The sequence below is a fragment of the Mus caroli genome, chromosome 15, assembly GCF_900094665.2.
Source record: "Mus caroli chromosome 15, CAROLI_EIJ_v1.1, whole genome shotgun sequence".
Taxonomy (NCBI): domain Eukaryota; kingdom Metazoa; phylum Chordata; class Mammalia; order Rodentia; family Muridae; genus Mus; species Mus caroli.
In genome coordinates, this window is record NC_034584.1 from 38,909,566 (window position 1) to 38,927,295 (window position 17,730).

The 17,730-nt window shown below is 35.8% G+C and overlaps 1 protein-coding gene across 2 annotated transcripts in view; it reads right to left on the bottom strand.

Annotated features, from left to right (window-relative positions):
* Positions 1 to 17,730, bottom strand: part of Nudcd1 (NudC domain containing 1) — a 54,669-nt gene that overhangs the window by 20,325 nt on the left and 16,614 nt on the right. The window contains exons 3-7 of one of the 2 annotated variants that reach the window (XM_021182896.2): positions 11,887 to 12,069; positions 11,424 to 11,604; positions 7,338 to 7,520; positions 6,068 to 6,272; positions 2,626 to 2,770 (exon numbers count right to left, since the gene is read on the bottom strand). In XM_021182896.2, coding sequence (XP_021038555.1) covers positions 2,626 to 2,770; positions 6,068 to 6,272; positions 7,338 to 7,520; positions 11,424 to 11,604; positions 11,887 to 12,069 — 897 coding nt within the window. Of the gene's footprint in view, positions 1 to 2,625; positions 2,771 to 6,067; positions 6,276 to 7,337; positions 7,521 to 11,423; positions 11,605 to 11,886; positions 12,070 to 17,730 lie in introns of both variants that reach the window. The other variant, XM_021182895.2, reaches the window with a different exon arrangement.

The following is a 17,730-nucleotide window of genomic DNA, read 5'->3' on the forward strand; positions in this document are numbered from 1 at the left end:
TGAAGTAGCTGGATATAAAATTAACTCAAACAAGTCAATGGCCTTTCTGTACACAAAGGATAAATAGGCTGAGAAAGAAATTAGGGAAACAACACCCTTCTCAATAGTCACAAATAATATAAAATACTTTGGCATGACTCTAAGGAAGTGAAAGATCTGTTTGATAAGAACTTCAAGTCTCTGAAGAAAGAAATTAAAGAAGATCTCAGAAGATGGAAAGATATTCCATGCTCATGGATTGGCAGGATTACTATAGTCAAAATGGCTATCTTGCCATACGCAATCTACAGATTCAATGCAATCCCCATCAAAATTCCAACTCAATTCTTCACATAATTAGAAAGGGCAATTTGCAAATTCATCTGGAATGACAAAAAACCTAAGATAGCAAAAAATAAATCCCAACAATAAAAGAACCCCTGGTAGAATCAACATCCCCTACCACAAGCCGCACTACAAAGCAATTGTGATTAAAAACTGCATGGCAGTGGCACAGTGACAGACACATTGATAAATTGAATAGAATTAAAGACCGTGATACAGCTGTCTCCTGTGAGGATATGCCAGAACCTGGAAAATACAGAAGTGGATGTTCACAGTCATCTATTGGATAGAACACAGGGTCCCCAATGAAGGAGCTAGAGAAAGTACCCAAGGAGCTGAAGGGGTCTGCAACCCTATAGGAGGAACAACAATATGAACTAACCAGTACCTTCTGAGTTCATGTCTCTAGCTGCATATGTAGCAGAAGATGGCCTACTCGGCCATCAACTGGAGGAGAGGCCCTTGGTCTTGTGAAGATTATATGCCACAGTACAGGGGAATGCTAGGCCAGGAAGAGGGAGTGGGTGGGTTGGAGAGCAGGGCAGGGGCAGGGTATAGGGGACTTTTGGGATAGTATTTGAAATGTAAATGAAGAAAATATCTAATAAAAGACACTGATTTAAAAAAAAAAAACAGAATAGTAATACTATACAATCTCTTCCATGCTGCAGGAAGATTTGCCTAGTCATTTTATGACTGAAGCATTATGTAGATATCAAAAGTGGATAGATGTTTTCCAAAGGTTGACAAGTAGAGCATCTAACTATCTCCCATTCCCCAAGTTCACTGCCATCAGGGTAGAAGACAATGTTGTATTTTTGCATTTTTCGAAACAAAAAACATTATTGTTTGGGGGATAAGTAGCTTTTCCATAAATATCAATGTTCCTTCAAAACCATCAAGCTTAAAAGGAGTTCAGCTTAATTATCTACAATCTCTTCTAGTGTCACAATTATTATATTCTCAACAAAGCTGGTTATAATAAAAATCTGCCAAATGAATGAGCCTGGGGAATAAGGCTTTTGTAAAAAGGGCTATGAAATCACACTTTCAAGCCTGGCATATGAATTGCAATAATTCCTGAAATTGTTAATGACTGTTAGCAAAGATGAAACTTGTGTTCTCTATTTGGGCCATACTTCTCTTTGCATAAAAAAAAAAAAATTCACTTTCAACAATTTAATCTCTCTTTTCTAGCTTAGGATGCACCTTATTCCTGCAGGGTAAATAGTTTTTCAGAATCTTCTTTTTCACTCTTAGTCAACATAGCAGTAAGTCAGACGATTACACGTGCTAATATCAGTTAGTAAATGATTATATAACCAATGTTTATGAATGTACTGTTGAATGTTTTCAAAATTTCAATAGGCTATTGCAAGTCATTAACATGGTAGTATGTTCTCGCATAGCCAAAAGTATTGCCAGGTCACTGTAATCATTATAAGGAAATATTTCACTCATTATGAATAATCTCTTCACTAGAAGGTGGTGGAGAAAGAACAACAGCGATCTTCCACATCCCCACAAATATTAACTCAAGACTGGACTTGGAAAAGAAGTGGGGGCAGGGAAAGGCAAACAACAGCAACAAATGCAGACCTGAGATGACAGAGATAAGAACATGGAATGTTAGACATATAAAGGAGCAAGGTTTTAAACCCACAAGATGACAAAAAGAACACAGGGACACTCTCGGGGACACTGGAAATGAGAGACATGTTTACTGATGCTATCATTGTTATTTTACTTATATCTCATTTTCTGTTTTTAATACTTACTCTCATATACATAATACTTATGTTTTACATTGGTTAGTTTTTGACTGTTCTATTCATGAGGACATGGGGAAAGGGGCATTTGAACACTTACCCAGGACTGGGAGGTGGTACAGTTCAGCCATATGAACTTTTTACTTTTAGTTTTGTGAGTAAACTCCATAGTGATTTCAACCTGTACATGTATGTATTATAGCTCTATTTATAATAATTAAGTAATAGAATCAGCCTAGGTTATTAGCACATAAGTGGCATAACTGTAACTTGTTTGTCAACATTGGTCGATTCTTCTAAAGAATGTCGAGATACATATCTACATGTATGCAGCATGTAAAATATCCTTTCACATTTTTGTATATATTCAGAGTAAGCTATACAAATAATAGAACTTCAATCTATATTAAAACATTAATTATGTTAATGTATCATTTATATTAAGAAAGGCAAACTAATGTTTGACTTGGCATAATCTTCATACAAGATATTCTGGATTCTTAGGAAGTGCCTTACCATGGTAATGGCTTACCAGTTCATCAGAGGTCAGGTGCATCACGCGTTCTGCTATTGCAGCACATTGGGCAGGGTCTCTTATAAGTTCACCTTGTTTATCACCAACCACCAGCTCAGGCCACATCAGTCCTTCATTCTTCTTAATCAAAGAAATCTCCAAGCTAAAACATTAAGTGAGAAGCATGATGTTACATTAAACATTGAACATTTAATCAGATGTGGTATTACATTCCTGTAATATGCTCAGACAAGAAAGAATCCAGTGTTCAACACCACTAGAGGCTATGTAGTGAGAGCACATATCAAAATGAGACAGGAAAAAGGGGAGGGGAAGACTAGAAAGGAGGGAGGGAGAAGAAGGTAGATATTCACCTATCTGGTATGTAGAGAATGTTTTATCAAAAATCTTATTCATTTTTGGCTTTATACATGATGGAAAAATCTGTAATCCAATGATAAATCACCTAAACTTCATGAGTAACCATGAAAGTCACTGGATATGGAGCATCAAGTACTTTGAAGACAGACTGGTGGAATGATTATAAAGACAGCATGTGGAAAATACTGTTGGACATAGGTGTTCAGTATGTTACTGCATCTAAGTAATATACAGGCATGTGGCATGGACCTATGGGCTGTGCAGTGGACACATACAAGAGGCCTACAACTAAAGAGCTTTCAGGATAGAGTCTCAAGAACCATAAACTACCATAAATTAACAGTCTTAATATGTAATTGTAATCAAAGATGGGACAAGTTAAGCTAATGTCAATGTTAATTTTTAAAACATGGATTTTTAAAAGAACTAAAAACAAATGTAGGAATTTCAAGGTATACTTTGTAATACAGAAAAAAATGTTAGTGTAGTCTGCATAACTTGTTTTAAATCTAATTCTATACATTCAAGCTGTTAAACATAAACTCTAAATGTACTAAGCAGAGCCTGCCAGAGACCCGAAGATCAAGAACTTATGTTACAGAAAAAGGGAGCACTGAGTCAGGGCGGACCACAGACAGAAGAAGCAGCAGCTGGCCCATGTTCTTAGGACAGAAGAGGAAACTCAGGTGTATCATTTTCACAGGAAGGAATCCTTTGCACAAGCCATTTCTGATAAATGTACACCATACTAACTCACACCCTGGAATGTAACTTCAAGCAAACAATTCCAAGAGTACAATAAAACCGGTACTGCAATTATCAAATAGAACATGCAAAAATATCAACTATTCTTTTATAAGACAGTTATTATTAACAATCATAATATAACATTTAGAAATTTTCTGCAACTATGTAAGAGACTATACAAAATAATATCAGTTATATAATAAAAGTCCCTACCATTAACAATGAAAATTATCACCACAATCAATGATGCCCAGACTTAGTTATATTCTCTAAGAAATACACTAATCTGATAAAAATGATAAGAATAATATTAGCTCTACTTCCCTAATGCTTTACCATATGCTAGGGGCTACCTCAGACACTTCCTGTTTTATCTCATTTATTGCTTAACACAACGAAATAAAGTCATACCTTTATGTTCCCAAGTATGAGTGAAAAACTCATACCTTAAGATGTTAAGTAACCTAACAAAGTCACAAGCTAAAAAGCATTTCATTCAACAGTATGTTCTAGCTACCAATTTTATTTATTACTTTTCAACGGCCAGTTTTAAATGCTATCCTCAAGACTTGTACATACACACACACACACATGACAAACAGATGAGGAAAGATAAAGTCGGTTTAAAAGAACTTCAAAGATAATTGTTTTTCATATATTACAACAACCATAAAACAAATCATTAAATTTGTATATGCTAAGCAAGTCCTGTAGCAACAGAATATATCCTAAGGTCCCAGGTTATCTTAGGAATTTATTGGGCTTTCAAGCATTGAAAATGTCTTTTATGTAACTATTTTCTTAACTGTTCATGTCTTACTTTCCTACTTCTATCTATCTATCATCTATCTATCATCTATTTATCTATCTATCTATCTATCTATCTAATCTATTTTCTTTTACTGTAGCTCAGTAGAAAAGCTTGAAATCATGGATGATGATACCTGCAGAAGTTCTTTTCTTATACAGGATTGTTTTAGCTATCCTGGGCTTTTTGTTTTTCTATATGGAGTTAGGTATTGTTTTATCAAGGTCTGTAAAGAATTGTTTTGGAATTTTAATGGGGATTGTGTTGAATCAATAGATTGCTTTTGGTACAATGGCTATTGATACTATGTTAATCCTACTGACCCATGAGCATCATTTCATCTTCTGGTGTTTTCTCTCTCTCTCTTTTTTAAAATGTGTTTTTAGATGAGCATAAAATTTCAATTTTTGAAAACTGATCTTGGCTTTTGGAAACAGGGTCTCATGTAATCCAAACTGACCTCAGACCCAAAAAAGCTCAGGCTGAGCTTGAATTCTTGACTCTCCTATCTCAGCTTTGCCAAGTACTGGGATACAAGGCATGAAGTACCACATTTGACTTAACTTTTCGATTCTGAAGAGCAGAAACATCTTAGATGAAGTTCAATTATCATGGACTTCTTTTATGGTTTAATTTTTTTGTGTGTTGCAAATACAGACCATAAAAAAGAGCTATAAATGATCAGTTTATATTGAAGTAAACTTTGTCTCTCAAAATTCTGAAATATTAATTCTACACATACAGTAATTTTCTTTCTAACATGCAAAGTGACACAGATAGTTATTTGCCTGTACATATTTAGTTATTATTAGCAAAATATTCTAAAGGTTCAATGACAGAAGTCTAACTGTTTTAAATGACTATCAAGTCAAACTAAAGTGCTGAAAATAATCATGTATCCTTAATGGAAATGTATTTAAAATTTACTGTTACAAATACATTAAACAAAATTTATAGCCATATATTATATATATATAATATACACACATTATATATATAAATACACACACACTCACATACATATACCAGAAATTTTTTTCCCTGAAAGCAAAACAGAGAATTTAGCAGAGTAATCAGGAAATGTCTCTAGAAGGAAGCTAGTAACAGCAGCGAGGAGAGGCACACCGGGGACTGGTGGGACTGGTTAGAGGGAGCCTTCTCATGCCATAACCTTTTATAGGCCTTAAATACATTTAGATAAAGGGATTGTATTATATCATAAGCAAATTAAACTTGAAATTATTTCTATTGCAATGTTTTAAGAGTACAGATGAAAATAAGTAAATAGTTTCACCTTTTATTTTCTCTGTATATATAGCTGGTAATGAAAAACAGGCAAGTATAGCAACATCAATCTTAACTACAATTACATTTTAATGTAGTCTCACCATCTTTAATCTATCTGAAAAATCGATATAGATGAAACTATTATATTCACCTTCAATGTACCTACTTGTAGAGAGATAAAAAGGAAAATGTGAAGTCATAAGAAATAAATTTTCTAAAGTAAAACTACAAAAATACCTATCATTCTCTTTAATTGTCCATGTGCTGCCTTCGTGATCAATAGATGAATAGAGTTTTCCTTCCAAAACTTGGATATCCTTCAGCTTAATGTTGATATTATCAGGCAAAAATTGTATTTGAATATCTTCCTTAGTACTGCTTTCTGGAAGCCTTACCGTTACTGTCAAATCATCCTCACTTTGTTGCCAGTAATACAGAGGTTCTACTGGGAATAGGAAAAGGCATTATGTAGCAATAAAAATTAGATACAACATAGGATATTATAGCCTAGACATCTAAGAGAACACCTATCCAAATCAATATTGTCTAGAGATCATCTCTCTCACATATATACAAATTATAAACACACAGACTTCAAGGAATTGATTCAAGGAATTGTAACAAATACACATATTTTCCTGTTTTCCAGGTTCACAAAATGCATTAAGAGACTGGCACCCCAAAATACTGACAGCAATCTCTTCCTTTGTTACTTCACTTTCTGCCTCTCTCTACCCCTCCCTTTTATCTCTCTCTCTCTCTCTCTCTCTCTCTCTCTCTCACACACACACACACACACACACACACACACACACACACACGTGTCTCCCTGAAATGTGGACATATCAGTTTATTCATTATGATCACATAATGGATAACTTCTGGTAACAATGAGGAGAAGAGAAACCTATAAAATTCATGTCTGTTTTAGAAGACAGATTAAAGAAAATCCAGAATTTCTTAATCCCCTCATCATAGGACATATATTAACATTTACATTTTCCCTGCTTTCTTATGGTGAAGGTTAAACCTGGGGCTAGGCAAGCCCACACCACGAGGCTGCCTCAGATCTTTTGGACTTTCGGTATCTAAGGTATAACATTTTCTCTTTCACTCAACATCCAGAAATGCAGTGATTCTGCCTTCAAGGAACGGTCAGTTTAGCATGAAGGTAAGACTATGTCTATTAGGCTTTATTTGGGAGAATATTATCACTTTGATTTGTCTGGTGTTAATATAACCATTATTTAGTTAAGTATTAAACAGGGAATCATGTTTGACCCAACTGCAATTTCTAAAATACCAGATAATTACAAAGTTATGAAGGTAACATGTGCGGGTCGAGGGTATGAAACAAAACTAAAAGAAAGCGGTTTTTGTTCCTCCTGGAACGTATGTTCTGACTATGTTATGATGGAACCCATAACATGTGTTGGAGAGAGGACAAAGCACGTAGATGTGTATATGTACATAGGCATACATGAGCTGCCTCAACAGGTTAAATTACCTTTGATTTTCTCTGGCCTGTCTTCATCCATATTCTCTTCAAGATCCTGATCTCCCGAAATAACCTTGAAGGACTTGTAAGATACAATCATTAGACCATTTCCATTAGGTTCAATTGCAGCATAATGTGGCACTGACTTTCCACGGAGAACATGATGCTTTGTAATTTCATACTTTTTACTATCTGTAGGAAAATAAACATTATAAAAAGCTACATTTTAATGAATCTTTGAGTAAGAATAAGAAATGGACAACTTTGGCCCCCCAGGCAGCTCAGTGGGTAAGAGCCATTACCAACAAGCCTGATGACAAGTTCCAACAAACCCGAAGAACAACATGGTAGAGAACCAACACCCATAGTTTTCTTCTGATAGGCACACACACGCACACATACACCTGAGAACTTCATTGTCCTCAAACAAGTTCCTACTATAAAATACTGGTTTTGATGAACTTTGCTCTAATGTGTTCTGTGCAGTGCAGTAGTCACCAGCTTCAAACGGCTATTTAATTAAAGTTAGGCTTTAAATTCACAACCTCAGCTACTTAGACACATTTCAAATCCTCAGTAACCACATGTGCCTAGTGGCTAATGCCAGTGACTGACTACTTTCTCCGCAGGTACATGACACTATCCGAGCATGGGGGAAAAGTATGGAATGAACTAGGTTTTACTTGCTGTAGCAACTGGTAAATAAGGTTTCTTAAAATGAAATATTTTTATAGTAGTTGGGTTTTATATACCAAATTAGAACTACATGAATATTATGACCAATAATGAAATAACACTTACAACCTTTACTATAAATATCAGTTTAACAGTATTTTAAGGTTTTAGTAAATGTATCCCTCAACCCTCATCAGAGAAACTTCTTGTGTTTGATAGGAATTAACACAGAGACCCACACCTGGACAGTGTGCAGATGTTGAGATCTTGGAGAACTCAGCCCTAAATGGGATGTTTCTATCAAACTCTTCCTCTCTTGGCTCAGGGATCCAGGTGGAAGATGAGGTGGGAAAACTGTACAGAGCAGAGACAGAGGGAGGCTTTAAGGAAGCGGTTTCTATAGACCTAACAGGGCTAACACACCTATGAACTCACAGGAGTCTCTGACAGCACATACACGATCTATACAAGTTTGTGCCAGAAAAAAATTCCAGCACAAGTAAGTGGAAGTGAAGTGTAGCCCCACTCCTAACTAAGGCAATCTACAATTGATACTAGCTGGTTTTCTCCAGTGCAGTATCACCAGGGATACCAAACACACTCCAGGGCAGACCTCCCACTTGTTTGACCAACATTCTGTCCCCAGAATAAACATTTAAAAGGCCACGCACATTTTTGTGTGTATAGGAGGGGGGTTGTTTTGTTTTGTTCTTTGTTTGCTATGTTTAGTATTTTTGTCTTTTTCTTTTCTGTTTGTTTGTTTTGGAGTTTTTTGGACTATTTGAGAGAGAGTGAAGGAAGATGAAGTTGGGGAGGGATGATCTGGGGGGACTTGGGAGAAGGGGAAGCATATGATCAAAATATATTATACAAAAATTAAAAAAGAATAAAAATGTAATAAAGAAGGAAACCAAGCAAGTAACAAAACATCACTTCAGACAAGGACATACCTTCATACTACTACACTATTGAATAGACTGTAGTTTTGTAAGCTTAACACTAGCTAAAAATCAACTTAATGTGTTTTGGAGATAATAAACATTTTCATTTTCCAACTTAACTGACCACAAAATATAATTTATCCTGTGTTTACGTCAACATGCTTTAGAAAAAGTATAGCTCTACTGTATTAGACCCAAGCACTAAGAACAGGTGACACAGCTCAGTCAGTCAGGTACTTGCTTTGCAAACATGAGAACTTGACTTTGGTCCCCAGATACACACGTAAGAAGACAAGTGTGGTGGCATGTTTTTGTATTCCCAGCACTAGGAAAGCAGAACAGTGGGGGGTTATGGACACTGCCAACCAGCCTAGCCTACTTGGTGAGCTGCAGACTAGTGAGAACACCTCAAAACACAAGACTGCTTCTAATGAACGAGACGGAAAATAGAACTCTGGCCTCCACACCCTGAACAAACCCTGAAAACACACACACACACAGAGGGGAGGTTGATTTAAAATTATTTTAAAAGAAGACAATTCTATTAGTAACTGGAGAAAACAAGATACTAAAAAAGAGCAAAGAAAGACAGAATCTTCAGAAAATTGCTGAGTTCTACAAATAAGAATCCTAGAAGAAAAAAGAGTAAAATCTACGAGTGCTTGTTCAGCTGAGAAGAAGAATGACGAAGAGGAGCTGTGAGGACAGAGCTGCTGTGGGTGTCTCCAGGCATGCTGCTGTGGGATCTACAGGCATCCGTCTAGTAAGTCCCATGGACATGGACTGACTTGCAACTACACAGCCACATTCTTAGGGACAGAGGGAAGGAAAATGCACTATGACTTCTCCTCTTAAGAATCATATTCCTTAAGAAATACTTCCACTGTTTCCTTAAGCAGCAGTCTTCAAACTACAACCCAGGATCCAAAGTCCGGTCTCGATCTGTATTCATACAGCTTGAGTCAAGCATGACTGTATGTTAAACAGTAGAAAAGGGAGCAAAAGAATACTTATATAGTTGTAACAATTCTTAGTATTTAAGCTTCAATGTCCCTAAGTATTTTAGAGTCTAGTTTATCCATTCGTCACTGTTTTTATGCCATAACTGCACAGCTGAATAGCTGTGACACAGGCTGTCTGATAACAGTAAAACAGTCCCCCCCCACCCCCCCACCCCCTAACATATAGTTTCTGCATTACTACAGAGATGGAAATATATACTAGGAACAACAAATATATTCAGCTTAAGCATAAGCAATTTTCATGTGCATATAGATGTTTCTGAAGGCAGTCATTCCTTCTAGAATACAAGTATTAATGCCTGTATCTGAGCTGTAAACTAGCAGTAAGGTAAAGAATGGTTTTTGGTTAGGTTTGCTGTTTTGAAGTGATGAAGAATTTCAGTTAATTTACTGCCAACTGAACAAGGAAAAGCAGTGGGACAATGTCAAACCGGAAAACACAAAACAAAACAAGAGCACAAAGCAAACTCCCTTAGCTTCCAATTAGAGAAACAGAAAAGTGACAGAAAGGAGGACCGTCAGATACATCTCTTAAACTAAGCAGAGTCTTCCGGAGCACAAAATCCCCGGGAAGGAAGCTCAGAACTACACAAGAAGCTACTCTTTAAAGTCATGCTGGAAGTCTGACAGGTTCAAACTGAACAAGTTTTAAGACTTTATTACACACATGAATAAGGAAAGTTTTATGGAAGATAAATACAAAAGACAATGTTGACAAAAAGGAAGGAACCGACTCCATCTTCTAGTTCTTATTTATATTCAAATTACATTAAAACTTCCTATTTCTGTTAAGTAGCTATTTCCTGCATACTGCAACAGGTCCTTATTTAGAAAGAAGAGAGGTTCATTTGACTCAGGGGAATGAAACAAGGTTCAGGAAACTCCTGAAAGTTAAAAATTCAAAGGCTCCTCCCATGGTTATAGAGGGTATAACAGAATAGACTCTCCTGGGAATGCTCCGGGTTGGGCAAAGCTCCAGGAAGAAAGTTTTGTGAGTTTGTTACCAGTGCAGCATGGGCTTTTTAGTGCTGAACCACCCAGGCTCCGACAAGTAATACATTGTTTATGTTCTTGTATACAGCTCCAATAAAGTCAATGCCTCCCTAAGCTACACATGGTTGCTACTTTGGTCTGCTGTCCATGAATGTCTAATGTGAACAAAGCTTATTCATGGCTCACAGAAAGAAAATTACACAACACCTACTTATTTATATCCACGTTCATATATGTGAATTTTTAGGTATAAACTCTTGGCTATTTTAAAATGATGTATCTTATGGTCTCCAAAATTTATGTAATGTCTTCTTTTAAACAAAATGTACATATACTCGTGGAAGCATATGATAGCCCTTATATAGCATACTTTATTACATTGCTCAAGAAGCAAGCAGTAAATAGAGCATTCAGAGTCCCACCAGTGAAGGCAAGCTAGAGGTTCAGAATCCTGTTTACTTTACCTTCTTTCTTCTTAGTGACAACGACCCACTCCAAAGAAACATAGAAACCACTTCCTTTCAGGTCCAATTCCTCCTTCTCTATTCGAAGAAGCAGGATAGCCACTGAATGTTCTTCAGCTTTCAGCAATGAGATACTGTGAATTATAATAAAAGGATTCCCAAGCTCTTCATTAAACATAATCTATAGGAAAATAAATCACACATATTTTAGATACACAGTTTATAAAACAAAAATAAGATCAGCACCCTTAATAGAACAAACAAAACAAAGAAATAGCAGGACATTTTAACAGAATGAACAGGAGAGAGAGAACAAAAGCAAACCTCCAGAATCACAATGGAAAAAGTGGGCACTTAACAAAGCATACAACATAGGCTGGTAAATGGCTCCTGAGTTTAATTTATATATACCTTCTGGACTCCTCACAAGGCTTACAAAGAACAACAAAGAAAACCAACTCACCTCCCATTTTTCAGGACTGTTTCCACGGTCACCTGTTCCAATGACATACAGTCTTCCAGTTCCATCTGACAAGGTAACCCAGGAAGGGGATGTGAAATGGATAGATGCACAAAGACGATTGTCATATGCTGTCACATCTGTAGGAAGGCGGAACACCTCTCGGGGTTTTCCTAAGGCGGTGTCCTAGAAAGGAACCAAGGATTATAAACAAATCCATTTCTAGTCCTGATCCATAAAAACGCAAAATAAATACCAGTACAGCCAATTCTTCTGTAGTCAAAAGCTGTACCCATTTCCCTTCCTGTGAGTATAAACTGTATTGATTCTCTTCTAACACATGAAACACATTAAATGTGACAAGTGACATGCAACACAAAATTCTTTACATCACCATCTTTGCTTTCTTAGGTTACATGCTCTAAGGAGGCTGGCAGCCATGCTGTGGTGATGATTAGACAGGGATGTAACAGAGAAACCTGCACAGCAAAGAACTGAAGGCTTTCAACAATAAAAGAGCATCCTAAGTGAGCAGTGTTGAAATGGCATTCTTTATCTGAGGTCAAGTTTCCCATGAGAAACCATCAGGAGACTGCCTCCCCCTTACGCCACTTCGTGATTCCTGACCACTGAGACTGAGATAGATGGTCACTGCTTCCTGTTCCAAGTCAATAAGTTCTGCAGTTGTTATATCAAGAAACAGCTAGGATAGTGCAGTAAATGTGTTCTCTTAACTTTAGGTTTAATGATCAGTATTTTTAATTTGCTTTAGAAATATCACATCATATTTCAAATGCCTATGCAGACACCAGTGGTTCTCAACCTTCCTAATATTACATGCCTTTAATATGGTTCTCTATTTTCTGGTGATCTCCAACTATAAATTATTTTTGTTGCTACTCCATAACTATAATTTTGCTGTTATGAATCATGATGTAAATATCTATGTTCTCCAGTGGTCTCAGGTAACCCCATGAAAGATACATTAGACACCCCCCAAACACGTTGAGAACCGTTGTTGTATAGCAAAAGTAGCATTTAGACTACTATCAACTTAGATAAGTGTTAATAAATTTACAGTTGTATCTGTCTTTATAACATAGAACTACAATATGAAGAATCACCAAAACGTTTTATGAGATAATACATTCAAACATTTACCATTTAGCAAACAAATGCTTATTAGGCACCAGATTATATTCAATTGCACATTTAAAACATGTCATATTTCCCTAGAGAAGAAAATTAATCTTTAATTAATGTATTTCAGCTTTCATTTTTTACTCACATTTTATAAATTTGATAATGTTGAAGTAAATAAGAAATATGGAATAGCAAGTACAAATACCCAAAACTGTTGTTAGAAATATCAAATCTCAGTATGAGCAATCTATATCACGACAGTATTGAATCATCTATAATGCAGACATATACAAATATCATCTGGCTTATGGTTGTCTTCAGACCAGATGCTTCACAGAGGAAATAAACATCAGTTAATCCAAGCACTTAGAAGGAGGTCAGTTAAGAGAAATTTTGCCATAGGCTGATGCCCATGTCTGCACTTAAAAAGGACATGGTATTTCCACTAAATAAAAACAGACTCAGCAACAAATGACACTGGCACACCAGAGCACTTCTGGGAAAAAGTTCATCTTTGAGACACACACAAAAAATATCCCATATCCCAGATTTAGAGGCAAAGTTAAATGACTGATCAAGGACTGTTTTAATAGCTTTAGGGTAGTCAGTGATTTTCTATGCAAAAATGAAAGATATAGGAAGCAAAGACTACAAACACAGGACTAATGTCCATATAAATATCAACTTGCCCTTAAAACCCCTGAAGAGTACTTAAACCCTGATAAGTATACATACACACACACACACACACACACACACACACACACACACATAATGTATACACACACATAATGTACACACACATACACACACACATATATATATATTACTAATATTTAAATGGAGAAAGGATGTGAACAGGAAAATTATGGTTATTTAATAAAGTTTTAAAAGTAAAGGTCAATTGTATAAAAATGGTTTTTAAAGGGAAAATAATATTCTAGCACTAGCAAAAAGGATAAAAAATTAGACTTGCAATGCTTTGGCTGAGGTGCCCTTGTTGGTAGAAGAAATAAGTACAGGCTTTTTAAAAATAGTAAAAATTCAAATTTATGATGTAAATATAAATAATATAATCTGATGTAATTCAGCTATGAAAGTTTATATAATATTTTCATCAATATGAAGCTGTAAGTATAAAGAATAAGAAAACTTAAGCCAGTAAAACTGGGATAGAATGTAACAACAGCCCCTGTCACCGCAGAGCTGGCCTAGAAGCCTCAAGCAGGTCTTGGTTTGGCTACAAAAGCCCAATACTTACAGGATTCTTCTATTGAATATAAATATCAGACAAATACACTGTGGCACAAAAGAACATCACTCTGTGAGAACTCCTGAGAGCACATCAACACTACACACATGATCACACAGCACACTAGCATGAATGAGCCACTGTATCGTCCTGACTAGTCATAGCCTGAGTCCCATTCTAGTCTTCATTTCTAGATGAGACTTACCACACCCACTTCCTTAAACCTAACCCTCCCAATCACCTAACACAGGTCAGATCGCTGGATATCACCAATGCTAATAAAACCCTCTCAGAAACCCTGCGCACTCCTTCATTTATGTTCTCTGTGCTGCAAGAGATAAAGTCCAACTTGTTCAAACAGTGGGATCAGTTATAGTTGTTTTCTAGAAAGTACTGGCAAGGAAATAGAACATCCACTCCAGAGAATCCCAGATACCTGCTAAATTTACTGAGTTTTGCAGACGATAATAAATAAATATTAAGTAAATAAGTAAAATTAATGAGATATTATCAAAAAAGACAAAATGGTATAATGCATTAACATTCAACATGAATTCATATATGCTGAAACAAAGGTGAGGCATCAGTTCACAGTAAATTATAAACAGACACATAACTATGGTGCCTAATGTGAGAAAGGGAAATAAGGTTGGAGTATCACTTGGGGCTGGGAGAATCGAGGTAAAGGCAAATTTTGCCATTTTGCTTCAAATATGTTGCTATTTTTGTTCTTCACCAAATAATTTGTGCAACACTTATGAATGAAAAATATTAATAAGGCACAGTAAAATAAAATTCCACCAAGTAAATGTTTCAAAGCAAAGATATCTGTCGTTTTACTGCATAGCCCTCCAGTCTTTCTCTAGTGAACCACCATTAAGAAAGGAGGCTAAACTAAGACCATCACTGTTCAATCATATACAAGAATATGATTTGGACCATTTTCATTTAAATAGCTAAACATGACTCAAGTTAATAGAAAGATAATTATCAGATAAATTTGTGCAATATCTAATGGAATAATTAAGACACTCAAGTACATAAATGTAAAGCCAAAATTAACTTAAACCACACTGTGTCTGCCTCACTTGGATTAAATGATAAAATGAACACAAAAAACATTGCTGATTTAGAATTTTATTCACTTTTAAAATGTCTGCATAGTAACACGTTACGACAATGACATTTCCAGTCCCAGGTTCCACCCACTTTCTCTTTCCTCACAGAAAGTAAGGCAACCATGTTCAGGGATGTTAGAAAATCCCTGTGAGTCAATAATTCACTGTTGATTTGCAGGATTGAAACTGTGTTGGCAAACTTAACAGTCAATGAAGCAGTACAGTATGAAGCATTTTTGATTTTCACTGTCTCATGTAGACATTACCAAACCCCATTAATCCCAGCTTAAGAAGAGAGGTTCAAATGAATAAATCTGACTGAAACTCCACTGTTATGGGCGGGGCCAAGAGTCCAGACCCACTTAATGCTATGCATGTTAACACTTTTCCCTTTATCATATCTTCTAGAAAAGAAACTATTTTCTCCATTTTTCTAAACAAGTAGTATTTCAAATCTCAATGCAATTTTCAAATACCACACTCTAAAACATTCTCTTTGATTGCAATTACCACACTCAACTTTTCATTAGACAAACATATCATAATTTCAATTAAGACTGCTATACCAATAAGATGTAATACAAGTCATAATGTTAATATATCACAAATTGATGACACTACAAATAAATAGTCAATAAGCACTAAATTAGATTTGGGGGTTCTTATAATTGCAGTTGAAAACAGAGAAGCTTTGAATGAATAAAATACTTGTTCTTGTTTTGCTTTAATACATACACATTTATAGGAAGACTCAAGGATAAAATCACTCAAGGAGAACCTCTGAAGGATGCCACCCATCAGCACTGTTAGGTGGAATTAAAATTTTACTCCTTAAGCAGGAAGCAGAAAAAGCATCTCGACTGCTAAACAATAACTTCATTTCTTAATCTTTTTTCATTTCTATTAGTATAAAGCTTTAATAACAAAAGATTATAATCAATTTAGCTTGATCAATGTCTAAGTAAACGAGCCTTTTAATGCTGTAGTAAACATTTTTATTTTCAAATTTTACATCCTCCTCTTTTATCTTTTTCTTTTACCTTAAATAACTAGGTTCCCACTGGCTAAGAGACAGCCTGCTAGCACCCAAGGATCTGGATTACAAAGTAGTTATAACTTGTTTCTTTAAGGCATGATCACACAATACATGTTTAAAAACAAAATTTAAGAACTACTGCCCAAATTTTAAGGACACTACAGAGAATGGTGTTCTTGTTTTTGGAGAAAACAAGACAGCTTTTCAAGTAAACTGGAGTTTGTTACGATAGAGATATTCTGCATACTGAGAAACAATAAGCTTCCTTAAATTGAGTGGTAGCAGCAAATAAAACGGCTTTCCTACCCACCCTTCCCCACTGCATTTTCTACACCCTCTGCACATTTTCTCCAAGTTTAAATATTGCAAGCCCACAGTTAAACCTGCTTGTAGTGGATACCTATGCAGAGTAGCATTGAACTGCTGCCATCTGCTGGCTCCTAACAGTTAGAGGAAGGCGCCATGTGTGACCCTCTAACCTCAGAGCTCCATAGCCTTCCACTTTATCATGCTGTGATTTTGAAGATTTAATAGGGCACCGGTTTTCCAGCAGCCATAGGAAGAAAAGCTGGTGTCTAATTAGTGGTTAGCATTCTTCACATGCTCTCATCACTGTTCAGAGAAATGGCTCATCTATATTGTTGCTGATGCGAAAAGTATTATATTCTGCTCCCCAGAACTGGGCTTCTCAAGATTTAGTCATCACTAGGCCCCCAGGAAAACTGCCTTCAGCGCTGGATAAAATTCTAAGTTTCTAGGCCACCGTCAGGCATAGTACTCTGATTCAGAATCTTTGGAAACGGAATCCTAAAATTAGTTCTTTTGTTGATCTGTGACTAGGAGGTGAAATAAAGTCTGAAAATCAAAGAAAGAAGCAGAATTGTGATGAAAAAAAAAAAAAAGAAAGAAAAAAGAAAAAAAGAAATAAAAGAAAAACCCCAAACCTGACTCTTTATAATATAAAGTATATTGTTATAATAATAGTATCATCTTCAAACTTGATTGAACAGAGGAAAATTGCAGAAAAGAGGCAATAAATAACTAAAAGACCAGAACCACTTTCTCTAACTTGCCCATAGAGAAGAGAAACTAGGTCAGAATAATGAATTTTAAAAGTCTTGGTATTTGTTGGTATTAATTACATGTCAAATAATTTGTTTGTGTATATCATAGTAACTCATTTTCTGTGAAAGTTTTCCAACAGAGGAACATGAACCAGTCCATAATATTTACATAAATTCCTGGTGTAATTAAGTTTTTACTTTAGATTTCTAATAAAGTATTTGTGATCCAAGCTA